The sequence below is a fragment of the Mustela nigripes genome, chromosome 16, assembly GCF_022355385.1.
Source record: "Mustela nigripes isolate SB6536 chromosome 16, MUSNIG.SB6536, whole genome shotgun sequence".
Lineage (NCBI taxonomy): Eukaryota > Metazoa > Chordata > Mammalia > Carnivora > Mustelidae > Mustela > Mustela nigripes.
Window position 1 is genome coordinate 57,497,056 of NC_081572.1, and position 25,195 is coordinate 57,522,250.

Below are 25,195 nucleotides of genomic sequence, written 5' to 3' on the forward strand. Positions count from 1 at the left end.
CCATTCCCAGAAGACAAAAGAAGACCAAAAAACCTGCCCCAACCGATGGGCACCTCGCTGGAGAACCTGAAATACGAACTGAGATGCGCGGTGACCTGTAAAACACACACTATACTTAGAAGACACAATACTTACTGAAAAGAAGATTGTTAACACTTCATTAACAATTTAAAAATACTGATTACGGGTTAACATGGTAAGATTTCATGGGGTTAAATAAAATGTTATTAAAATTAATCTCACCTGGTTCATTCTCGAAGGTGCCTACTTGAACGTTTAAATTCGCAGAAACATGTTAACAGCACTTTGGTCATCCTTTTTTTTCCCCCTCCGCTTGGTTTTGTTTAAAGTAATACAGATAAGACGCCGCCTCTTTAAAAGGGAGAAAAAGAAGCAGACGCCCGAACAGGGACTTGAACCCTGGACCCTCAGATTAAAAGTCTGATGCTCTACCGACTGAGCTATCCGGGCTCTTGCCGGACAGCTTCGCTCCTGCTTATAAGAGCTGTTCGCCCGCGGAAGTTCCGGCTCCTTGAAACGGAGTCCGATGGTACGCAGAGCACAGCGCCCCCCGCGCGCACCAGGAACGAGCAGGTGCAGCCCAGCGGCTGCTGCCGGCGCTCCGCCCGCCTCTCTGGAGCACCGTCCCGGCCGGGGTTGGGCGGCTGAGGCCGGAGCGCCGCGGAGGCTGGGCCGCTGCGGTGCCGAGATTGGCCGCGCGGGGCCGCTGCCGGCTGCGGGCCTCCCCCGCGGAGCGGTTTGTCCGCGGCTGGGGTGACCCAGATCCTGGGCATCGCGCGCCGCCCCGGCCTCACCCCCCACCCCCGGGCACTCGGCCCCCGCCCTGCAGGCGGCGGGCGGGCCTCGAGCGGAACCGAGGCCGCGCGGGGCCTTCAGAGGCCGTGAGCCCACTTTGGTCCCCTGGCCGGCCCCATCCCGACGGAGGGACCGAGATCGGACGTGCCGCGGAGCGGGGACCAGGGGACCGGGCGTGGGGACGGCGGTGCGTAGTGGGGAGCGACAGGGGAGCTGTGCCTGACTCCTCTGCAGGGGCGATTCGCCTCGGTGTGGCCGCGGTCACCCGGGACTTACGCCGACTATGGCTCCCTCGCGAGGACTGATTCACACGGATGATTCACAAGTAGGGAATGCGGGTGCCCCGGGCCCAAGCCCGGCTGAGAGTCGGAAGGGGTCTCGGGGCACGTTGGGGAGTGGGCGGACCAGGGCCCCAGGGTAGCAGCAGGCCCCTGACCGAGAGCAGGGCAGTGTCCCAGTCACACAGGTGTCATCAGCTCCTCGTCTCCCTCTCAGCCCCCGGTCCCTCCCTTCCCAGCGGGGCTCGGGCTCCTGATACCCATCTGGGTGAGTCCCGTCCTGCCAGCCAGAGAGACCGGCTGTGTCAGAGGCAGGCAAACAACTATTAGGGTGGGGAGAGGGAGCCCGCAGCGAGCCGGGGCAGCGACCGCGAGCTTCGGGGGAGAGAGGCCAGAGAGCCCCGGAGCATCCTAGAGAGAGCGGGGCTTTCCCTGGGAAGCCTCCCTGCCCCTGCCTAGCCCCCTCCTCAGGGACTTCGCAGCCCGACAGCTCAGCCCCGCCTGGTCCGCCGCGCCCCTGCACCGAGGCGGACTGCCTGCTGCTGTGGCCACCGCTGCCGGGGCATCCTTCCTTCCTCCCCACCATGGCCGTGTACCGCGTGTGTGTGACCACGGGTCCCTACCTGAAGGCTGGCACGCTGGACAACATCTCTGTCACCCTGGTGGGCACTTGTGGAGAGAGCCCCAAACAGCTGCTCGATCGCCTGGGCAGGGACTTCGCCCCTGGATCTGTAAGTTCGAGAGAGGGAGGAGGGACCCCTGAGACCCCCTGGGCAGGGAACCCTGAAGGAGGAGAGGGTCATTCCCCCAGGTCATTCCTCCAACCCTGCAGAACTCAGGTGCTGACCTCCTCACCGTCCTATTCTGGTCTCTGGCTTTCCTGGGGAGCCCATCCATTCTACCCAGGCAGGGCTGTGAAGAAAGAAGGGGGCGGTGCTGGGGGTCAAGAGAACTCTACCTGCTTTCTAGCTCCTCCCATCATCCCGTGGTGGGCTGAGGGCAAGTCACTTACCCTCTGTGAGTTGGGGGGGTTTCCTCTTCTCTGGAGGGGATCTGCTTGCCTCGGCCAGGCCCCACGACGCCAAGGAGGCTGCTGAGGTCCAGGATCCACTCTGCTCAGTCGCCCTGCCTCTGGGAGCTGTGGCCGCCTCTGCTTGGTTGAAGGGGTGCCTTTTCCTAATTCGTGCAAAGGCCCTGTGTGGCTTAGCGGCCCTCAGTTTATATGCCAGAGCAGGCGCAGATGCACGCTGGCAAGGTCTAAGGATGCCCCCTCTGTCCCTCCCCTCTCACCTGCTGGCTTCTTGGTCCCCCCAGGTGCAGAAGTACAAGGTGCGGTGCTCCTCCCACCTGGGCGAGCTCTTGCTGCTGCGTCTGCACAAGGAGCGCTATGCCTTCTTCCCCAAGGACTCCTGGTACTGCAGCTGCCTCTGTGTCACGGCCCCCGATGGCACCCGTTCCCACTTCCCCTGCTATCAGTGGATTGAGGGCTACTGCACCATAGAGCTGCGACCAGGAACAGGTGGGCGGGAGGCGGGGGCTGGCCTGGGCTTCAGGAGGCATCCCTGAGGGTCAGGGGGTGGGGGCCTCCCGGAGCCGATGCTGCAAGGAAGGCGGGTGGGGTGGGGTTAAGGTTAGAGTAACTGTAATCCAGAGCTCTGAAGTCGATGCTTTCTGAACAAAATTGAGCCTCTAGAGCCCTGGAATTTCAGCAGGGAATTTCTAGGCAGTGTATGCCCCTCTGGGGACGCAAAGACTAGACACACACGCTCTTAGCCGCTCACACGACTCACAGACACAGACACAAGTGCAAACATACAGAACTTCGAGTTGCTTTCGGCCGACTCCCTCTGCGCTCCCCCAGAGTGAATTTCTCCTGTGCCCAGAGCAGACTTGAGCTGAGAGCAGAGTCACTGGGTGTCGACAGGTGCAGAAGCTGGAAAGGCCTCGCCGATTGGCCTCGCCGATGACTACTATTGGCTTTTCTGGTGTGGATGACGTCCCTGTGACGTGCTCTTAGGATTCGCCCTTGCATCTGGGGGGCCTTTCAAGGATGCCGAGCTCGAGCTCCTTCAGCCTCTGGACCCCCACCCACGTCTCCTGAGCTATCTGATCCCAAGAGGCATGGCCAGGGCTGGTCCAAGTGTTGACACGAGTGTTGACAAGTGTGGATGAGAGGTGAAATCTCGGCCCCCTAGCGGGTTCTTTATCCTAGCATTTCCATCTGTCCACCGCTTCCCAAAATATATTCATGCATCAGTCATTTTTCAAGAGCAGGGCTTGTACACAGTGTCAGAGCACCACGCTAGGTGCCGGGAATACACAAAATGACTAAAATGTAATTTCTGCCCCAAAAGAGTCCTGGGAAGGAGGCAAACATACAGTTAGGATGTTCGTTATAATTTTGGAGTGAGGTTTCCTTGAGTTCCTTCTGCTGATGAATGTGCAGAGAACATGGGGTATCCCTGTCACTGAGGTGTGGGTTCAAGGTTAGGGCATTCAGACAAGCTTTCCTGGAGGATATGTTGTTTGAAAAGACACGTGTATGATGAGTACTTTTCATTCCCCACAGCAAAAACCATTTGTCAGGACTCCCTTCCCCTCCTTCTGGACCACAGGAGACGGGAACTCCAGGGTCGACAGGAATGCTACCGGTGAGGGAGGCCTAATTTGACTTCTTTCCCCACCTTTATGCCGATCTCAGCCTCCATCAGACAGTCGCTAACTCTGACCTCAGATCCAACCTTGGGGTCCCAGCTCCAATCAGGACCTCGTGTATCCCTAACTTTCATCTGAGCTTGACCCGGAGTCCAGACCCAGAACACCAGTACCAACAATTGTCCCAATAGAATCAGTGAATCCATACTCATCCCCCTCCCCCAGCTGTCCTTGATGGCCTCCGGATGTCAGACATGACCCTGGCCTTGACTGATCTCAGTCCAGCCTCAGCCTCAGCGTCCCCCCAAAACCAGCCATGATCTTAATCTCAACGCAGACCTCTCTCTGAACCTGTCTGGATGTTTGCGTTATCCTAAAATGCTACCCCCACCTAAAGCCTAGTGTCTTCAGGGAGAAATTCTAATTCTTCATCACCTACCCCAGAAATTGGGTGGTTTCTAGGAGGTTTTTTTTATTATTATTATTATATTTATTTGACAGAGAGAGACACAGCAAGAGAGAGAGAGAGAGAGAACACAAGCAGGGGGAGTAGCACAGGGGGTGCGGTGGGAGAGGGAGAAGAAGCTTCCCCCTGAGCCCAATGTGGGACTTGATTCCAGGACCCCAGGATCATGACCTGAGCCAAAGGCAAATGCGCAATGACCCAGGCACCCGGTTTATGTGAGTTTTAATTTAAAAAGCTGAAGTCTATGTTTAAGTTTGACTAGCCACCCCTGACCTCTTTCCCCTGGAAGGTGGAAAGTTTATGCCCCTGGCTTTCCCGGCATGATAGACGTCAGCAGCTTTGAGGAGATGGAGACAGACAAGAAGTTTGCCTTGACCAAGATGACACCTCGAGCAGACCAAGGGGACAGGTGAGGGGGGACCCAGGCTGGGGAAGAAGGTGGAGGGACGTGAAGTGAAGGCTGGACATGGGGCCCGGACAGCCGGGAACGAGAACTGTGGCGGCAGTTCAAGAGTGAGGGGCGGAATGGGCAGGGGTGGGGGGTGACCTCGAGGGTCTGGCAGGGATGTGGCTTCCAGCGGACAGGGTTGGGCAGGAGTGCGGAGCCAGGGGAGGATCCAGGGAAGGAATGAAGAGGAGTGGGCTGCAGGTCCATCTGACCGGTGTCTTTCTGTCTCCCTGCCACCCTCCACAGCAGTGGGAATCGGTACCTGCCAGGCTTCCCCATGAAGATTGACTTCCCATCCCTGATGCACATGGAGCCCAACATCCGCTACTCGGCCACCAAGACAGCCTCCCTGCTCTTCAATGCCATCCCCGCGTGAGGCCACTGCCCTCCCCACACTCCTGTCACTCCCCCTTCTGCCTCCACCCTGCCGGGCATATCCACAGCTCTGTTTCTGTCCCCTCCCACCCCCTGCCCCTGTCCCTGGCCCTTCTCTCTGTCCCCTTCCTCCCCCCTCCACTCCAGTCTTCCCCTTCTGTCCCTGGTCTCCTCCACTCTGTCCCGGTCTCCCCTTCTCTGTCCCCAATCTCCCCTTCTCTGTCCACGATCTCCCCATCTCTGTCCCCAGTCTCTTCCTTCTCTCTCCATTCTCTGACTCCCCATCACCTCCTCTTTGCTCATTTGTCACCCCCGCTCTTTCCAGTCCTCAAATCTATGAAATGAACGAGCCTCTTCTCAGTGCAGAGCTTGGTCCCGGGCCCTGTAGGTGGGACCGTGTTAAACAGGACAGGGAGGCTAGGTCCTAAAGCTTTAAAGGAAGTGAAGTCAGACCACCTTGTGTTCAGATCCCAGAACCCACACCTTCCAGCTGAGTGACCTTGATCTTCACGTGGCCTCTAAACCATGTCCTCATTTGTTAAAATGACAGTAGCACCCTTACCTGCCTCGTAGGTCTGGGGGAGAGTAAGTGAGATGACACCCAGCACAAAACATCTCTCAGTGGATGTGACTGAGTGTTAGGATGTCATCTTCCACCATGAGGAGCTCAGTGTCCCTAGGGAGATGTGTGGCACAGCTAATTAGGAACCAGAGGGGCCTTTAGCAGCTGGAGTCCACAGCTGCAGCTCTAAGTGTGACTTTGGAGGGGGTGCCATCGACCCTCATGTCCAGAGTCAGCCTGGGGCCAGCAGGGGCCAACTGGTGGCTCTCGGAAAGGCAGGTGGGACGGAGGCGGCTTTGGGCCATGAAAAGGAGAGGTGAGCAGAGAGAAGGCGAATCCTGGGCAAAGTCAGGTTTGTCTGGAGGACTGAGAGGCTCGGCTGACCATCTGTGCAGGGACTGCCTTAGAAGGCCCAGAGGAGTCTGGGGCAAGGGGCTGGGTCCTCTTCCTCGGGGCTTCTGTACCTGATTGACTGGAAGAAGGACTAGTGGGAAGAGGGCAGATGTGGAGTGAGTGGGGAGTCAGGGAGTGTCTGGGCTGGAGCACAAGGTGGTCACAGGTGGCTCGGGCCTCAGGCCTGGGCAGGGCTGAGGGATCAGGGTCACCTGAGCTGGTCCCCAGATGGACATGTGGGTCTAGACAAGGGAAGGCCCGGAGACCACTAGGACAGCCTGTGTGGGGCTCAGAGGAGGGCCCATGGGCAGTGGGGGCTGGGGGCGGGGGGGCACACATTTCGCAGCCACTGGGGATCCGTGGAGGATAGGGGTGGTAGCTGGGTCTCAGTGTGGGACAATGGCACCAGGCCCTTGGAAAAGGAAGATACTTTCTTTCTCCTTTACTGCCTCTTTGCTTTCTGCCTTTGTTTTTTTTTTTTTTTTTTTTTTAATTTATTTTTTGACACAGAAAGAGAGAGAGAGATCACAAGTAGGCAGAGAGGCAGGCAGAGGAAGAGGGGGAAGCAGGCTCCCTGCTGAGCAGAGAGCCCGATGTAGGACTTGATCCAATGAACCTGGGATCATGACTGGAGCTGAAGGCAGAGGCTTAACCCACTGAGCCACCCAGGCACCTCTTTTTTTTTTTTTTTTTTTTTTTTTAAGACTTTACTTATTCATTTATTTGAGGGAGAGAACAAGTGGGGGATAAGGGCAGAGGGAGAGGGAGAAGCAGGCTCCCTGCTGAGCAGAGAGCCAGAGGCAGGAGTCTATCCCAGGACCCTGAGATCATGACCTGAGCCGAAGGCAGAGGCTTCACAGATTGAGCCCCCCAGGTGCCCCTCCTTGCTCTCTGCTTTAATACTGAGCTCCCACCGGTGTTTCCCCTCTTTGGGGCCTTACAGAGCAGGTGCTCGGCAAATGCTGTAGACCGAGAGTGGCTCGGGGGACACTCGGGAAGTTGTCCCCGGGGTTGTGAGGTCATGGCGCCCACACCCTTTGGGCACCTAAGCATGTGTACCCTTCCTCCCTCCCCCACTGCTTGCTACAAACCCACCTGGTAGGCGGTGCCTTCCCTTCCATTTGACTCAGTGCAGTCATTGAGTGATTATTATGAATCAGTATGTCGGGCCCAGGCCAGTCCTGGCCCTAAGGGGCTCACAGTATCGTGTGCAATAGAGGGTGGCTGGAGGATGTGGATTTACTGTGTCACGCAGGGAAGGAGGAGGGTTTTTGTGGAAGATACACACCAGGTGGGTGTTTACACGGCATCTGGCTGTGCTCCGTGGCTTGTGTCTTGTTCACAAGGCACACAAGGCACACAAGACTGTGTCTTGGCTAGGTTTGATCGAAGGTGGAGAGGACGGCCCAGTTCCAAAATATTCAAACAGTACAGACACCCACAAAGTGAAAAGTGCATGGTCCCCCCTAGTTTGGCGTGCAAAGTACACCTCTGGTTATGATGTGTCACGAGAAGGCTGTGGTTGGTCGGGACTGCTGGTGGCAGGCATCCTGGCCAGACAGAGGCCAGAGAAGGTCCGTGACTAGATGGAAGCTTGGAGAAAGGCCAAGGCTCTGCTGAAGACTGGCTGTGTTCACATATGGACCCACCCCTGCAGAGCCTCAGGGGGCCACTAGACTTTTCTCGAGGGCACAATGTTAGGCACCTCTGATCAGGACATTGACCTGGTCGGGTCCCTCCAGGCCTCTAGGCTGGGGGGCACAGTGCCCCAGGCAGCCCTGGACCCCACTGTCGCTTCCCCTCCTCCGCAGGTCCTTGGGCATGAAGCTCCGTGGGCTGTTGGACCGCAAGGGCTCCTGGAAGAAGCTGGATGACATCCGGAATATCTTCTGGTGCCACAAGACAGTCATTTCGGGTGCGCAGAGGCAGGCAGATGTCCATCCTCCCCCCCAGCCCGTGCTCGGAGCCCTCCGCCCCATCCTGGGAAGGGGCCCTCTTTCAGCCCTCTCACGGACACCACGGAATCGCAGGCCAAGGGGCTCCTGGTTTCCTGGGCGACCACCTCACAGATTCCCCTTAGGAGCTCATGCCACCTCCCCTTCCTCTGGGAGGGGACAGGAATAGGGGAGTGAGGGCTGAGAAATACTCTCCTGCTAGGGAGACAGTCAAGGGTTAGATCTTGGAAAGTGGTTTCCAGGCCAAGCAGCCCCGTCTCTTGCCCCCCTAGAGTACGTTACAGAGCACTGGTGTGAGGACCCCTTCTTCGGGTACCAGTACCTGAACGGCGTCAACCCCGTCATGCTCCACTGCCTTTCCAGTTTGCCCAGCAAGCTGCCCGTCACCAATGACATGGTGGCCCCCTTGCTGGGACCCGACACCTGCCTGCAGACAGAACTAGAGGTGGGTGAGGTGCCATTATGAACAAGGGATGGGCGTGGCAGGGAGTGGTGGGATGGCTGTGTCTGCAGCCCGCATGGCAACTTTGAGTTGGAGCAGATGGGGAGGGGGGGTGGATGGGGCTGGGCATGGCTGGGAGCCTGAGGGAGGCTTGGAGGATGGTACACGTGAGCAAGATGGCATGGAAGAGAAGACCCTGCCTGTGTTCTGGGGCCTCCAAGATTCACAGTGCTGGGGCCCAAAGAAAGCGATTTTAGGACAGGTGGAAGGAAGGCAGTGCCTCTGGATACAAGAGGAACAGTCATGGAGACCAGAGCTTGGAGGGCCTGGGGGGAGATGATCATCAGTCTCTCCGGGGCAGCCAAGCCCTCAGGCAGCCTCCAGGAGGCAGGAGATGGGGCAGTCAGTTCTCAGGTCATTTTCCTGTTGTGGGATATACTGACAGGGTCACTGAGTTGAGAGAGCAGGAAGGACCAGGTATGGGGGGGCCTGGGAGAGGAGGCCAGCTTCCCCAGGTGGGAGGTGCCGCACCAGGGACTCAGCTGGACCTCATTCCGAACATTCTGGGGAGGGCGGGGTACCGAACTCTGGGCAGAAGCGCAGGCACCGAGCATTACTGAGGCCCCGGCTGGGGTGGGAGTGGGCGGGGGGACAGAGAGGGCAGCGCGGGTCGGAGGGCGCTGTGAGCCTCTGTGTGCCTTCCCCAGAGGGGGAACATTTTCCTAGCCGACTACTGGATCCTGGCCGAGGCCCCTGTCCACTGCCTCAACGGCCGCCTCCAGTATGTGGCCGCCCCGCTCTGCCTGCTGTGGCTCAACCCGCAGGGGGCGCTGGTGCCCCTGGCCATCCAGGTGAGCGCCCCGGCGGGAGGCCGAGGCGGGAGGCGGGGGCGGGCTCAGGAGCACGCTAGCAGTCTTGAGCCTCATCCCCTTATTATTCTGGGGCGCAGCTCAGCCAGACCCCCGGGCCCGACAGCCCCATCTTTCTGCCCACGGACTCTTACTGGGACTGGCTGCTGGCCAAGACGTGGGTGCGCAACTCCGAATTCCTGGTGCACGAGAACAACACGCACTTTCTGTGTACGCATCTGCTGTGCGAGGCCTTCGCCATGGCCACGCTGCGCCAGCTGCCGCTCTGCCATCCGATCTACAAGGTCTGTGGGCCCCCCCGGGCGGGGGCCGGAGCGGGCGGGCCGATTCGGCCTGCTCCCCTGACCTTCGGCTCCTGTGCGCTCATCCCGCCCGCAGCTCCTGCTCCCCCACACTCGCTACACGCTGCAAGTGAACACCATCGCGCGGGCCACGCTGCTCAACCCCGAGGGCCTCGTGGACAAGGTGCGGCCTCCGCCCCCCGCCCCCCGCCTCTGAAGTCCCGCCCCGAGGACGCTTTGCCCCGCCCACAAGCCTCTTCGGCTCCCAATCCCTCCTCGCCGTCCCTGCCAGCCCCAACCCACAAGCCCCGCCCATCCCGCCGGTCCCCCGACTTGCCCCGCCAACGAACCCGGGCCCCGCCCCCTCAGGCCTCCGAAGTCTCCCGGAGGTGGGCAGGGCAGCCGCGCTGGATCGCTCCCCCCGCGGCCCCTGCGCCGGCGTCGCGACTTTCTTTCAGTTACCTGATATTTAAGGAATTTCTCCCATGCACCTAGTAGGACTGCCGCTTCCGAGGCGCGCGTCAGTCCCCGTGGAGGGGTTTGATCCGTGTCTTGGACTCCTTGATTAACACCCTTAGGGCTGAGTCCCTAGTCTCGTCTCGTCCCCAAGTCCCCAAGCCAGGCTGTGTTGCGTGTTCTCAGGTCACCTCGGTTGGAAGACAAGGCCTCCTCTACCTCATAAGCACGGCTCTGGCCCATTTCACCTACACCGATTTCTGCCTTCCGGACAGCGTGCGGGCCCGCGGCGTCCTGGCCATCCCCAACTACCACTACCGCGACGACGGCCTAAGGATCTGGGCGGCCATTGAGAGGTGCGGGGTGCAGGCCCGGGACCCTATAGCCAGTCTGGCCCCACCAGGGCCTCCTGGCTGGGGCGGGGGCGGGGCAGTGTGGATCCCTGTTCTCATGCTGGAGAGTTTAGGGCTGGATGTCGTGGGTGCATCAGGTCACCTCAGGGAGCTCCCCCAGGGCGAGAATTGGAGTTGGGGTCATCGATGAAATGACTGCTGGCTTGGGAGGGGCTAGGTTGTGTATGAACACAGCAGCAGAGAAAGGAGAGAACAGGGTGTCCAGAGGAACTGGGTGGGGAGAGGTGCAACAGTGAGGTGTGGGCCGGGGCCCCCAGGCTCTCCTCAGTGCACTCACCACTCCCAGACCTCTGGGGGGGAAGGAGGCCCAGAGCACCCATGGCTCAGGAGTCCCCAAACCTGGGCCTTCGGGTTCCCTCTGGATCTGGGGGCTCCCACTGGACTGAGGTGGGGTCTTGGTGGACACTGGCTGTCTGGCTCTCCCTAGCCTGAATGGTACTGGGCTTTGGATTTCTGGCCAGGCCCAAGCCCAAGGTCTCCCCCGTGGCACTAGCATCTCTTTCCTGCAGCTTTGTCTCAGAAATCGTGGGCTACTATTACCCCAGCAATGCATCTGTGCAGCAAGACTCGGAGCTGCAGGCTTGGGTCGGCGAGATCTTTGCTCGGGCGTTCCTGGGCCGGGAAAGCTCAGGTATCCCATCCCCCACCCACCAGCTCCCAAAGACCCGGTGTTCCCTCTGGCCTCACCTGTTACCTGGTTCTTATTTAGGGACAAGCCTTTGAAGTGCATCCTATCATTAGCCCCGCTGAACAGATGAGGAGCAAGCATACAGAAGGCTTTGCACATAGGGGCAGAGGCGGGATCCAGAGCTGGCTCTCACGGTCTCCAAAGTCCTTGCTCGCAGCCACTGCTCTGTGACCCTCTGGTTTTTCCTCGATCTTTACTTGAGCCTGTCCATTCACTGCTGCTTGTGGAGCTAGGTGGATGTGTCCCATCACGTGGTAGGAGCTGTCTCCAGCCTCAGAGTTTGAGGATTCTGGAACCATCTCTCGTACTTCCTCATGCTTGTCCCACCAGGTGGCCCCTCTAGCCACCAACCTCTTTCATTTCTTTTGGCCTCATGGAGTGACATGGTCTTGCTGCCGCCTTGTTCTTCCCTACTAACACCTAACACTAATGTCCCCCCTTCTTCTGATACTGCCCGAGAGGCTTTTGAGACCCACCGACACGACACCAGTGGCCCCCTCTGCCACGACCCCACCCCAGCTATTGGCTTGTCCCAACTGGGTCTGTCTCCTCTCTACCCTCCCGTAATGGAGTGATCCCTTCTCCCATGTCCCCTCTGCTGCTGATTCCAGACTTGGAAAGCGCCCTGCCCCTCATTCCCTGAGGAACTTTCCATTTTTGCTGCTGTCTCATTGTCACCCTTGAGACCAGCACAGAAAAACTACCAGCTACAGGTTCTGAGACTTCTTTTATCCCTTTAAACAACAAATTTTAAACATAGAGAGTGTAATGTATCAAACACCCACTCACCCACCGCCCAGATTCAACAAGCACTCATTTGATTAATCTCTTGCTTTTGTTTATTGCTGAGTTCTTGTAAATTATGCCCATTTCCTATTTTATTCCAAATCAATAGGCAGCTCCAAAAAAAGGTTTTTCTATGGAACCACAATACTGTCATCACGCTTGACAAAATTGACAATAAACTCCAATATGGACCCATAGAGGGAGAGGCAGACTCCCCATTGAGCAGGGAGTCCCACACGGGGCTTGATCCCATGACCCTGAGATCATGACCTGAGCCAGAGACAGATGCTTAACCAACTGAGCCACCCAGGCACCCCCTTTTGGGTCTTTTTTTTTTTTTTTAAGATTTTATTTATTTACTTGACAGAGAGGGAGATCACAAGTAGGCAGAGAGGCAGGCAGCGGGGGGTGGGGTGGGGTGGGTGGGAAGCAGGCTCCCTGCTGAGCAGAGAGCCTGTTGCGGGGCTCCATCCCAGGACTCGGAGATCACGACCCAGGCCCCTGAGATCATGGCCTAAGCTGAAGGCAGAGGCTTAACCAACTGAGTCACCCAGGTGTCCCCCCTTTTGGATCTTTAAAGGATGAACTGCCCTTGCTTTGCAAGGCTATTGTTAATCCTGGGTTGACCTGATCCTGATGGCTTCCTTCCCCTGCCCAGGGCTTTTATCCCCCCCCCCCCGCCACCCCACCTTGGGGCTGTTTCTTATTTAAGACCTGGGGCAGCCGGGGGTCTAATTACTGCTGGCTGACTCCCCTATCTTACTTTATTCAACCTGTCTCTGACTCTGCGAGCTTATCGGAGTTCAAGGTGAGGCACACTCATTAATTAACTTCAGTCAGTGTGACTTTTGCTTCCATATTTCACGGGGAACAAATTAACTACAGGAGGTACATAAAAATTCCCACAGAAGGCCTGATGTCCTTTGCCTTTTAATCTCAGCCCTTCCAGGTTAGACTATCTACCTCGAAGGGAACATCCAGAAAATTCCCCCGGACTCCCAGTCAGATGCCTGGTCTTTCCCCCACTGCTCTGCATCCCGACTGCAAACTCTGAAGCCATCTTTGGCTCCTACTTTGTCTTCCTGTTTGCCTAAATCCGGTTGGGTGACCAATTCCTCTTGTCACCCTCCTGTCCCCCTATCACCACCCTATCCCATTTCCCATAGTGTGGCAGCTGCTTCTCCATAGGACTCACCGTTCCCAGCCTCTTGCTGCCCGCCCATCTGGTCTGTGGGGCCACCGCCCTGACCGTCCTCAGAAATTGTCCCCAGAAACTGCGTGGCCTGGCTCATGCCATGGCCTCGCCTCCAATAAGGACCCTCCCTGCCCCTTTGCCTTGCTGATGCCTCATTCCTTCCGGCTCTGCCTTCTTACCTTCTCAGGCATTCACTCCTGTCAACCAGTAATTACTGGGCCCTCAGTATTAAGTATTGTTCTTGCGGCTGGGGTTCGGCAGTGACCATGACAGATGGAGCTCCTGGCCTTCACTGAGCTTCCCATTCTGGCAGGGAGATTCGGAGAATCAACAAACAAATATGTCAGGGGGTGGGCTAGGAGCGCTCAGGATAAGGAAACAGCCCGTTGGGGTAGAGGGAGTTTTTTCAGCTAGGTGGTCCGGGAAAGCCTCTCGGAGGAGGTGACGTTTGAGCAGAGAACTGAAGGAAGTGAGAGCGCTAGTTCTGCGACTAACTGGTTTTCTCAAGGGGCTGACTCGATCGGGTGTGTGATTCTAAAGGATTGTCGCTCTGGCTTTCGGGGGGAAGGGTGAAAGCAGGTGGGTTCACTCGGGGGCAACATGATGGAGATCGGGAGGTGGTGAGACGGGATTGGCTTCTGGAAGTATTGCCTGATACGTGCGACATGAGATAAAAAGAGGAATGAGCACACAGAGCCACCAGAATGGGACCACGATGGGCAGGACAGGTCTGGGGAGTGTGTGAGGGAGGGACCAAGCATCAGGGTTTGCAGGTGAGCTGTCTGAGAGGTGGCACAGACACCCATCTTGGAGCATCAGGGGGCACCCGCAATTATGCCCATGGCTTCATCTAGAATTCAGGGACCAGGCGGAGCGGGAGGTGTGAATTTAGGAGTCCTCGGCCCTTGGGAAACTGTCAAAGCCATTGATTTGGACGAGAGCAGTGATGTAGGGAGGAGAGGACTCCGAGCTGAGCCTGAAAACGCCTTTTTCCTCTGTCATCTTTTTCCTATCCAGAGCTCACCCACTCTTCTCTTCCTGCAGGGATGCCTCCCCTAAGCGCTTCAGCCCCAGGGTCGGTTTCTGCCCTGCCTGGGCTCTCCTCGGGTTGCCGAGCCCTGGCCTTGGAGCCCCCTTCTGTTTGATCACTGTGAACTTATGAGTAATGCACTCTGGTCACCTGCCTTTGTCGCTAAGCCCAGCTGTTGTGACATTCTGCCATTGGGTGCTTGGACAAGTCTTGGTGAACTGGGTAGAATTAGATCATTAAGTGCTGGGGCACCTGGTAGTTCAGTCTATTGGGCATCTGGCTCTTGGTTTCAGCTCAGGCCATGATCTCGGGGTTCCCGGGAACAAGCCCCATGTCAGGTTCCACGCTCCGTGGGGAGATTCTCTCTCTCCATCTCCCTCTCCTTCTGCCCCTACCCTCATTCTCATTCTCTCAAATAAATAAATAAATAAATAAATCTTAAAAGATCATTAAGTGTTATCAGGGGTTGTGGATAGACGTGGGGAGAAGAGCCAGACTGGCTGTCAGCTTGAACTTGGCTTCTTCCTTGTGAGCTCTGCTGGCTGGCCATTTCCTGGTTCGATCCCAGTAGATAGCCCCTATCCTGACCCCCTTCAGAGACTGCAAACCTTGGTGATGACCAACTGTCCCTAACCTCAGCCCAGCCCTAATCTTAGTCCAAAGACTATAGTGGCCAAATGCTCAGCCCTCTCATCCTCACTCTCCCCTTGCGGTGAGCCCCAGCCCCAAGCTGCCCCTAGGAATCCCGTCCCCTCCCTCCACACCCTTTTCCCTTCCTCCCACACCCAGGCTTCCCACACCGACTGTGCACTCCAGGAGAGCTGGTGAAGTTCCTCACTGCCGTCATCTTCAACTGCTCCGCCCAGCACGCCGCTGTCAACAGTGGGCAGGTTAGGTGGCAGGGGGGCAGGCTTGGGGGCACTGGGCTCTGCAAGGCTGGGCTCAGCTCTGGATGTGAGGCCAGAGTTGGGGTTGAGAGCAGGGGTGGGTCAGGGTTGGGGTGGTTTTACGATTGCAGCTGAGGTTGGGTGGTGACTGGGTGGGGTGGAGGAGTGAAGGGTCAGTGTCAGATGAGGTCTGGGTGGAGTGGGGTTTAGGCTTGTAATGGTGACTCCAGCTGGTGTTTTGTTGGGAAGAAAACCTATATATAGGGCCTGTCCTGGTAAGGAGTATCAGGCCTCAATGGGTGGCATGCCAGCTCTTTGGTTCAATTCCTTCCTTGGTGATTCACTCCACCTAGTCCAGGAACACTGGGTGGGGAGTGACAAGGGGTGAGCCTCCTACCCCACTTCTGGAATTTTCTATCCTGTACACCCTCCCCCTTCCCTTTCCTCCATCCCTTCATTTCTTAACTGCGAGACGTGGGATGGTAGGAGCAGGATCGGGAATGATGAAGGAGCTGGTTCTCCCCCTCTGGCCAGCTGACTCAACTGGGGTGGGGTCTCTACAGCATGACTTTGGGGCCTGGATGCCCAATACCCCATCATCCATGAGGCAGCCTCCACCCCAGACCAAGGGCACCACCACCCTGAAGAGTTACCTAGACACCCTCCCAGAAGTGAATGTCACCTGTAACAACCTTCTCCTCTTCTGGTTGGTCAGCCAGGAGCCCAAAGACCAGGTGTGTACGGGGTATGGGATGGGATGGGGGTGGAGGTTTAGAGGGCCTGGGCAGTGGCAGTGGTGGTAACTGTTCCGGGGGGCTTGGGGACCGAGTGCCATCATTTATGCCCATTGCTGAGCTTGTCTTGGGTTCCTTGGTTTCTTTAGGAAATGATAGTTGATCCCCAAAGACATACATTGAAACAAATACCAGTTTAGTGGCTGGGGCACAATGTCTATCAAATTCGCCAGTTTACCAATCCACTCACTTATCTGTCTGTTTATCCATCCATCTATCTATCCCACCCACCCATCCACCCATGTGTCCATCCATCCATCCACCCATCCACCCATCCACCCATCCATCCATCCATTGATCCATCCATTCATCTATCCATCCACCTATCCATCTGTCCATCAATCCATCCACCCACCCATCTTTCCTTCCATCCATCCACTTATCTATCCGTTCGTTCATCCATCCACTCACCCATCCACCTATCCATCCATCCAACCATCCTTCCATCCATGCATCCATCCATCTTTCCACCCACTTCTTCATCCACCAACCATTCATCCATTAACTTTTCATCCATTCATCTAAATATTCACCACACGTTATTTTGGGGACTCCCTACATGTCAAGATGGCACCAGGCACCAGGCATATATAGCTGAATGAGACCTTCCTGCCTTCTGGAATCCAACAGTCTAGTTGAGGAGACACACAGGGACATGAAAAAGGGCATCACAGTGTTGTAGGACTCATTGATGTACGAATGTGTACTTCAAGAGCATTTGCAATGTGTCAGACATTGGTGGGCAGATATGAACCCTATCCTCAGGAGCTTAGTCTCATAACAGAGGTGAAAATGGGGACTTGTGGAACCTGACTGAGTCTGGGCAAACCCAGGAAGGCTTCTTGGAGGAAATGACATCAAAGCTGAAACCTGCAGGTCAAGTAAGAGCTCGGCAGACTAAGGAAGGGCAGGGTTAGTTTCTAGGCAGGAGGAAGGACACAACCAAGTGAAATGAAGTGAAGGTGAGTTCGTTGGTGTGTTGGTAGGATTGCAAATGGCTTGGTGCAGGCACAGTGTTCATTCAGAGGAGGATGGGGAACCACTGAAGATCTTTAAGCCCCCCGGGGTGACATGGCTGAATCGGTGTTTTAGCAAGAGCACCTCTGTGGCTATGTGGATGGTTGAGGGGGCAGTTCTAGGCAGAAGCAGGCAAGGATGCTGTCAGGTCGGCTTGGTCAGGAGAACAGCTCCTTGATCACCAATTACCAATATTTCTATTCACACATGGGGTCATCTGTCCCGCCTCTGCCCTCCTGGTCTTGTTCACAAGCCCTCTGACGTCACAGGAATGTCATTTCTCGTGCTTGACTCCTTTCGGTGCAGATGTATGTTATCTTCCTAACAAGTTTTAATTACCATCTCATGGCCTGGGAATGCCAGGAACTTGTCCCTGGATCCTGCTCCTTTCTGGTCCTATTTCTCAAGGACTTGGAGAAGTTCATTTTTTTTTTTTCCACTATAAAGGAAAACACTCTGTTTTGTTTTTTTTTTTAAAGATTTTATTTATTTATTTGACAGACAGAGAGATCACAAGTAGGCAGAGAGGCAGGCAGAGAGAGAGAGAGGAGGAATCAGGCTTCCTGCTGAGCAGAGAGCCGGATGTAGGGCTTGATCCCAGGACCCTGAGATCATGATCTGAGCCGAAGGCAGAGGCTTTAACGCACTGAGCCACCCAGGCACCCCAACACTCTGGTTTTTGTTTTGTTTTGTTTTTGTCTACTTGCAGAATATTACTATTCCCAATACTTTCACTCACTCCTTCTAGCCACTGACTGTGTGTGGGACCAGCAGGTGTCAGATAATATAACTCCATTCTGACACTCTCTTTGCAGAGAGTGTCAGGTCCCATGAGTTCAGACTCAGTCCCACAAGATGCCAACCCCCTCTGATGCCACCCACAAGCCTAGGTGCTTCTGACCCACCAGCTAAAAATACAACAACCCCTCACCCTCAGCCCCAGGTTTGGTCATTTGCTGTACCAGCTCACAGAACTCAGGGAAGAACGTTTACCTACTAGATTACTGGTTTATTATAAAAGGACATAGCTCCAAACAGCCAGAGATGCGGTCGGCAAGGTGTGTGGGAGTGGGTGGAGGGCTGACTGGCCCTCTCTGGCTTCCCTGCCCTCCCCATACCTCCCCATGTGCACCAGCAGGGGAAACTCTCCAGTCCCCTGCTGCTAGGGTTTTTCTGTCTCCTTATTACCTAGGTGCCATTGGTTGAATCATTTGACCACTGAGGATTAAGTCAACTTCCAGCCCCTCTCTCCTCCCTGGAGGTTGGGGGTTGGAGATGAAACTTCCAACCCTCTAATCACAAGGCTAGCTTTCCTGGCAACCGCCCCCATCCTTAGGGGCTTTCCATAAGTCACCAAATGAAATGTAAACTCAGGTGTGGTTGAAAGGGCCTTATTATGATAACAAGATACTTTTAACACTCAAACGCTTACAAAATTATAAGGGTTTTAGGAGCTCTGTGCCAGGAACGGGAGGAAGCCCAAATGTATGTTCCTTTTTTTTTTTTTTTTTTTTAAGATTTTTATTTAGTTATTTGGCAGAGAGAGAGAGCAAGAGAGGGAAACAAGCAGAGGCAGTGGGAGAGAGAGAAGCAGGCTGCCCTCGGAGCAGGGAGCCCAATGTGGGTCTCAATCCCAGAACCCTGGGATCATGACCTGAGCTGAAGGCAGATGCTAATGACTGAGCCACCCAGGTGCCCCCCTCCAATGTACATTCCTTACTGTAAACCACAACATCATGGTGGTGAGGCATGATAGGCAAGAGGTTGAGGGTGGAGGGCTCCTTCCTAGAAGGCAGTGAGGGGTCTAACCTAGAAAATTACAACAATAGCAAAAAAAACAAAAAAAACAAAAAAAAAACAATAACAGTAGCTATTGCTTCTTGGGGGATCCAGCATGTCTCAGTCATTAAATCAGATGCCTTATGTATTCTATTTTAAAATACGAAGTAAGTAAGGAGCTTTGTTTAAAATGCTTAGTACAGTGCCTAACATATAGGTGTTCAATAGATGGTAGTTCCTTTTTTTTTTTAAGATTTAAAAATTTTTTTTAAAAGATTTTATTTATTTATTTGGCAGAGATCACAAGTAGGCAGAGAGGCAGGCAGAGAGAGAAAAAGGGGGAAGGAGGCTCCCCGCTAAGCAGAGAGCACGATGCGGGGCTCAATCCCAGTACCAGGGCTCAATCCCAGGATCCTGGGATCATGACCTGAGCTGAAGGCAGAGGCTTTACCCACCCAGGTGCCCCCTTTAAAAAAAAAATTAAGTAATTGGGCACCTGGGTGGCTCAGTGGGTTAAAGCCTCTGCCTTCAGCTTAGGTCATGATCCTAGGGTCCTGGGATGGAGCCCCGCATCGGGCTCTCTGCTCAGCAGGGAGTCTGCTTCCCTCTCTCTCTCTGCCCACCTCTGCCTCTTGTGATCTCTGTCAAATAAATAAATAAAATTAAAAAAAATTAAGCCCGATGTGGGGATCCAACTCACAACCTTAGGATGAAGAGTCACATGTTCCACCAGTGGAACTGGCCAGGCACCCCAAATGGTAGTTGCATTTTACAGGGAAGAAAACTAAGCAAGTTGGTTCAGAGACACTAAGTACATTGCGCAAGGTCACAGAGCTTTTAACCCAGCCTGTCATGTTCCTGTGTTCTCCTTTTTGGACAGCTACACTATCGTTTTATTTATTTTTGTTTATTTATTTGAGAGAGAGAGAGAGAGATCACAAGTAGGCAGAGAGGCAGGCAGTGGTGGTGGGGGGGAGGTAGGCTCCCTGCTGAGCAGAGAGCCTGATGCAGGGCTTGATCCCAGGACCCTGAGATCATGCCCTGAGTCAAAGGCAGAGGCTTAACCCACTGAGCCACCCAGGTGCCCCTACACTATTGTTTTAGGAGTTAGATGTCAATCCGGTAAATAAGACATAACACTGATTCTTTGAAAAGACCAATAAAATAAAGAAACCAGAGACAATCCCAATCAAGAGAGATGAGAGACAAGAGAGACCAATGTACAACATTTGGGAGGAGTGGAAAAGCAAACAGCCAATAATTGAGAAGGTTGAAGAAATTAAAAGAAAACATGATTTGCAGTTTTGGAAATTGAGGTGAAAGAGATGATTTTCTAGGAAAATGATAAAGAAAAATTGACACCAGAAGAGATGAAAACCACACATAAATGGAAAAGGGTGTAAGAGGCCTGATCCCCCTCCTTGCAAAGGGGGGTTCTACTCAACCTTCAAGGACCAAGTCATTCCTAAGTCACTCAAACTTCTCTAAAGTATAGGAAAAAAGTGGACACTCCCCAAATCATGTTACTGGGACCCTTGATACTTGCAGCTGGCCAAGGTGATGCTGTTAAGAAGGGAAGTGGGTCTCCGGTAGTAAGTCCCAGTCCCAAATCCACACTTCCCCCGGTGTGACCCTGGATGTGTAATCAGGCCTCTCCAAGCCTCAGTTTCTTTATCTGTGAAGTGGGAATGATAAGAGCACCTGTCTAACAGGATTGTTGCGCTGTCATGGCAGTCCATGTCAAGGGCTTGCAGCGTGTTAGCTGTAATTAAGAAAATGAAATTATAAACGTGTTCCACTTAGCTGCAAAGATCTTAAAAATACATCATTAGCCAATGAAGGCCAATAGTACATAGTAAGACAATAATATGCCACATTGAGGTCTCGTTTATTCTAGGAATGAGAGGAATGAGAGGTCGGTTCACCCTGATGAAATCTAACGATGTAATTTATTACATCAATAAAGTAACACCATATAATCATCTCAATACGTGAAAGAAACATTTGGGAAGTACAGACAGTCATTACTGATGAACACTCAGTGTAAAGTGAAACTCCCATACCACCTTTTAAAGATTTTATTTTATTTGCTAGGGAGAGAGCACATAAGCAGGGGGAGCGGAAGAGGGAGAAGCAGGCTCTCCCTCGAGCAGGGAGCCCGACGCGGGGCTCGATCCTAGGACTGGGATCATGACCTGAGCCAAAAGCAGATGCTTAAAGACTGAGCCCCCCAGTGCCCCTGGAGGGGACCCTTAAAGATGTCTGGTCCAAGGCCTGGCTTTCCAGTGCAGAAACGGTCTCTGAGCAAGACTGTTAGGCAGAGGGCTACCAGCAGAGGGAGCACTAGCCTCGGGCTGACCATTCCTGCCCCTCGCCGGCCCTGGGTTGCAGGGTGTCGGGTCTGCTCTGGGCAGCAACCTGGAGTGGGGAATAGCAGCTTGGATGGTCTGAGTTTGCAGTGGCTGTTCTGGGTGAAGCCCTTGGAGCCATCGTGACTGTGCGGTGGCCAACGTGGTCCTTCACTCTCCTTCATCTCATCCCCAATGTCCTCCGGATCGCCTCCCGGTTTTTTTTCCAGCGGCCCCTGGGCACCTACCCGGACGAGCACTTCACAGAGGAGGCCCCTCGGCGGAGCATCGCCGCCTTTCAGAACCGCTTGGCCCAGATCTCGCGGGAGATCCGGGAGCGGAACCAGGGGCTGGAGCTGCCTTACACCTACCTGGACCCTCCCCTCATCGAGAACAGTGTGTCCATCTGATCCCCACCTCTCCCAGCCCTGGAAGAAAGGCTCCATCGCCAGCACAGGAGGAGGGCCGTCTTGTCAGGGTCCTCTCGTTCCGGGTCAGCGGGACTTTCGGTGCACCTGGGGCCTTTTCCACCCAGGGTGGCGCTAGCTTCCTACAGGTGGGCCCTGAGGGGTGAGGTACCTGCACAGCAGCCTCCAGGGTGAGAAGCCGCTGCCTAAGGTCGAGGGCACAGCAGGTCCTTCGAGAGAAAGGCAGCCCTTCACCCTGTGCTCTACTTGGGGGCAGGCTCCTAACTTCCCTCTCCTGTGGGAACCTACCTCCTCCCATTGAGAACCCCACAGGGACTCTGAGCTCCCCCTTCCTGTACACCCCCCCACCCCCCCACCCCACCCCGTCTTCAAACTCTTCCTCTTACTTTGTCGCTTTTTCCCCTCCGGCTTTCCTCCAAACCTAGGACCCACCAGTCTAACTTTCCTCTCTGGAAGAACCTGGAAAACGGGCAAGAAAAGATGTATGGCCTGGGTCTGCTCTGGGGTCCCCGGTGACCCCATCAGCATCTTTAAGGGGAGCTTCCATGGACGTCTAGCTGCAGGCCAGGGAGTCTGGGTGTGTGCGGGGACCCTCTCCAGCCCTTGTCCTGTCCCCTCCCTGCTGTTTTCCTGTCCTTGAGCCCAGTGAATTTAATAAAGTCCAACATATTTGGCTACCATTTCATTTTTGGTTTGGGGTGTGTGTGTGTGTGTGTGTGTGTGTGTGTGTGTGTGTGTGTCTGAGGTGGGAGGGGGTGGGAGGAGGAGGGAGCAGCAGTGAGTTCTTGGACCCTCTGCTCTGGAGACAGGGGCCTCCCAGCTCAACCCAGCGCCTAGCCAGGCCCCGCCTTCCTGCCTTCCTCTCCCAGAGTGTGTCACCCATCCAGAGGCGAGGGGATATCCAGACTCACAGGGCTGATAGGAAAAAAGCAGGTGCTTTGCAAACCCTGAGAACCAAGCTTCTGGATGTGGGGTCATTAGCGCTGCCGCTAGGATCTGGTTACTTTTCTGGATGCAGGGAAGACTCAGTCTCCGGGCCTCTTGTGGTTGGGTGGAGTCAGGACGAGCTCTGGTCAACTAGTTCCATGGGGAAGGGATCCACGGGCTGTGGGTCCCCTCTGGCCCGGGGCACTTAGTCACTTGCGTGAGACCCTCTAGAGCTCCTGTCTCTCTGCCTCTGCTGTTCTAGAGGCCTACATGGAGATGGTGTAGCCATCAACTGCTGTCTCGGAGGGACCAGGACAGAGCTCCCTTGCTGACCCGGGCTGGGCGAGGAGCTGAGAGAGAAATACACTTCCGTGGGGTCCCACCGCCAATTCCGGATGGCTTGTGGCTGCAGGGTTACCGATGCAGATAGCAATCTGGGGAGTCTGATGTCCTCCCTTGCAGCTCCGAAGCCCTTAGAAATAGAATCCTGGGGCGCCTGGGGGGCTCAGTCAGTGAAGCATCTGCCTTCGGCTCAGGTCTTGATCCTGGGATCCTAGGATTGAAACCCACATCGGGCTCCTTGCTCAATGGGGAGCCTGCTTCTCCCTCTCCCTCTGCCTCTCCCCCCAGCTCATGCTCCCTCTCTCCCTCTCTCTCAAATAAATAAATAAAATTTTAAAAGAAAGAAAGAGATCTGTGCGGCCCTCAGCTCAGTCATGGGTAACTCTCTCTCCACAGCCACCCAATGACCCCTTCCCTGTGTCCCGTTTCCCCTGACTTTGGATCTGGCCCCTTTACCTCCTCTGCCTCCGGAGTCATATTCTGTGTCTGACAAACCCTGGTCAGCCTCTCTCTGGCCAGAGTCGCTGTGTCTTTGGCCAGGGACCCGGGAACGGTTCCTCCATCCCTCCAGCGCTGGTGGCAGGGGAATCCATCCTATGGCTTTTCTGTTGCCATAACTGGTGACCCATCCAGAGAGTCCCCTCGGCGAGGGATTTGCTAGGCTGTAGAGTTTCCCAACCCCGTGCCAGACCACTGCCTGGCTCATTCTCCCATTTAGTGGGGACCCTCCAGCTGCCTTGACCTTGGACGACAGGGTTGAGGATGATGGGAGGTGCTGGCCGAGCTACGTCAGCCCCACGAGAACCCAGGGACCGAACTTCCTCTCCAAAATGGTCATCCTTGCCCCTGCTGTGCCAAAACTCCAGAGCAGCCATGGTCCTACAGATCTAGACAACAGTACTGCCCCTCCCTTTCCCTGTTCCCTTCAGGCCCAAGAATCGTCTCCCCACCACCATTCAGCCAAACCCCTTCTCTGGCTGCCTCTGGGGAGAGGGGATGAGGGCTGGGAGTGGAAAAGGACAGTCTGGGGCCATGCCGCAGGTGGGGTTCCCACCTCCTTTCCCTGTGATCCCTGGAGGGGCAGCCCCGTGCCAGGCTGTAAGAGCAGGGGTGCCGGGAATGTCTCACCTGCAGGTTCCGACCTGAGAATTTAGCCAAATCCGCAGACTCTGTGTACCTTAGAACAAGATCAAAGGGGGGTGCCTGGGTGGCTCAGTGGGGTAAGCGTCTGCCTTTGGCTCAGGGAATGATCTCGGGGTCCTGGGATTGAACCCCGTGTGGAGCTCCCTGCTCAGTGGGAAGCCTGCTTCCCCCTCTCCTCCTGCCTCTCCACTCAAATAAAGAAATAAAACCTAAAAAAAAAAAAAAAAAAAAAGCAACAAGATCAAAGGACTAAGAACGAGCCAGAGGCACCCCAGTGTGGCCGGGCTGTGGCAGAGGCTGGATGGAAGCACGCCAGCCTCTTTTCCCAGCTGGTGTTGAGCAAGTCCTCAACCTCAGTGGCCCCAATGTGGCAGATGAACGGGAGGGACAAGTAGACCTGGAAAGTCCCTTCCAGTGCCGGCATTCTAGGATTCGCTTGCCTCAAACCTCCCGTGTCCTAGTGTCCTAGATGTTGTTCCCTGTTGTTGGGTCGGGAGCCAGGGAGACAGACGGCAAGCCCAGGAACAAATGAATCCTTTCAGAGCCCGCAGGTGGAGCTGGGAGATGGCAACAGGACTCCGTGTTAGCAGGACTGGGGGTGGGGTGACACTGAAGTCTGGTGGTCCTGGAGAGCCACTAGGGCAGGGGCGGGCTAGTTGAGACTGGGATCAGAGCAAACCATTAGAGACAGCCCAGTGGGGAGGTGGGGGAGGTGCGGAGGGAGGGGCGGCAGAGGTGTTACAGACCACGTGCTCAGGGAACAGAGGGCCAGAGTTGCTGGGATAAGGTGACAGAGGGGTGGATGGATGTTGGTCACCCACAGTCCTGATGTCCACACTGTGTCCTTGGATTTGATTCTAAGGGCAACACCGTGTGATGCGCCAGCGAGTTTTAAGCAGGAGAGTGACCCCATTTGATTTTTTTCTGTCCTGGGGGGCGGGGCCCCAGGGGTTGCTCCCCGCCTTGCAGGGCTTGGGGTGGGGCAAGCAGGGGGTGCCCCAGCCATGAGGACTCAGCTTCCTGTGTGGGTGGCCCTTGCGAACCAACCCAGAGAGCTCGCGTCCTTCCCAGGGACCTCCCCTGCCTCCCCAGTCCAGCCCTGGTCCAGGAGAACCAGTTTTTCAGCCCAGTGAGCACCTACCCAGAGGCACGCATCCACGTTTGGGCCGTACGTGGGGAGCGCCCCATCTTCATTCTCCTGCCTAGTCTCATCCACGTGCTCAGCCACATTCGTGTCCCGTCCCCCACTGCCCTCACCTCCTTCTGTTTCCTTCAGGGACTGATCCCCACTCCAGAGCCTTGTCATGATCAAACCCAGGGGCCACTGTGCTCTTGCTTTTGGGGGACAAACGGATTGGGGGGAGACCTATTGATCGTGGATTATGATTTGAGGAGACAGCTTTTGGGGGATGGAGGTAGATC

The 25,195-nt window shown here is 55.4% G+C and overlaps 1 protein-coding gene and 1 non-coding gene across 4 annotated transcripts; one reads left to right on the forward strand and one right to left on the reverse strand.

Annotated features, from left to right (window-relative positions):
• Positions 1-398: 398 nt before the first annotated feature.
• On the reverse strand, positions 399-471 carry TRNAK-UUU (transfer RNA lysine (anticodon UUU)). Its single transcript has one exon. It is a non-coding gene; the product is annotated as a tRNA-Lys (tRNA).
• Positions 472-1,372: 901 nt separating this feature from the next.
• Positions 1,373-22,018, forward strand: ALOXE3 (arachidonate lipoxygenase 3). Of its 3 annotated transcripts, XR_009400229.1 has the most exons (16): positions 1,591-1,825; positions 2,409-2,613; positions 3,664-3,745; positions 4,505-4,624; positions 4,910-5,035; positions 7,805-7,908; positions 8,221-8,393; positions 9,098-9,241; positions 9,340-9,543; positions 9,638-9,724; positions 10,183-10,352; positions 10,919-11,040; positions 14,898-14,998; positions 15,559-15,729; positions 21,164-21,426; positions 21,787-22,018. XR_009400229.1 is itself a non-coding variant. In XM_059379051.1 (15 exons), the coding sequence occupies exons 1-15, from the start codon at positions 1,679-1,681 to the stop codon at positions 21,341-21,343; spliced, it is 2,136 nt and encodes a 711-aa protein (XP_059235034.1). In that variant the 5' UTR covers positions 1,373-1,678; the 3' UTR covers positions 21,344-22,018. The 3 variants fall into 3 exon arrangements, 2 of the variants coding, with proteins under 2 accessions (XP_059235034.1, XP_059235035.1); XM_059379051.1 differs by having other exon boundaries at positions 1,373-1,825; positions 21,164-22,018; XM_059379052.1 differs by lacking the exons at positions 1,591-1,825; positions 2,409-2,613 and adding an exon at positions 3,201-3,269 and having other exon boundaries at positions 21,164-22,018.
• The last annotated feature ends 3,177 nt before the right edge of the window (positions 22,019-25,195 follow it).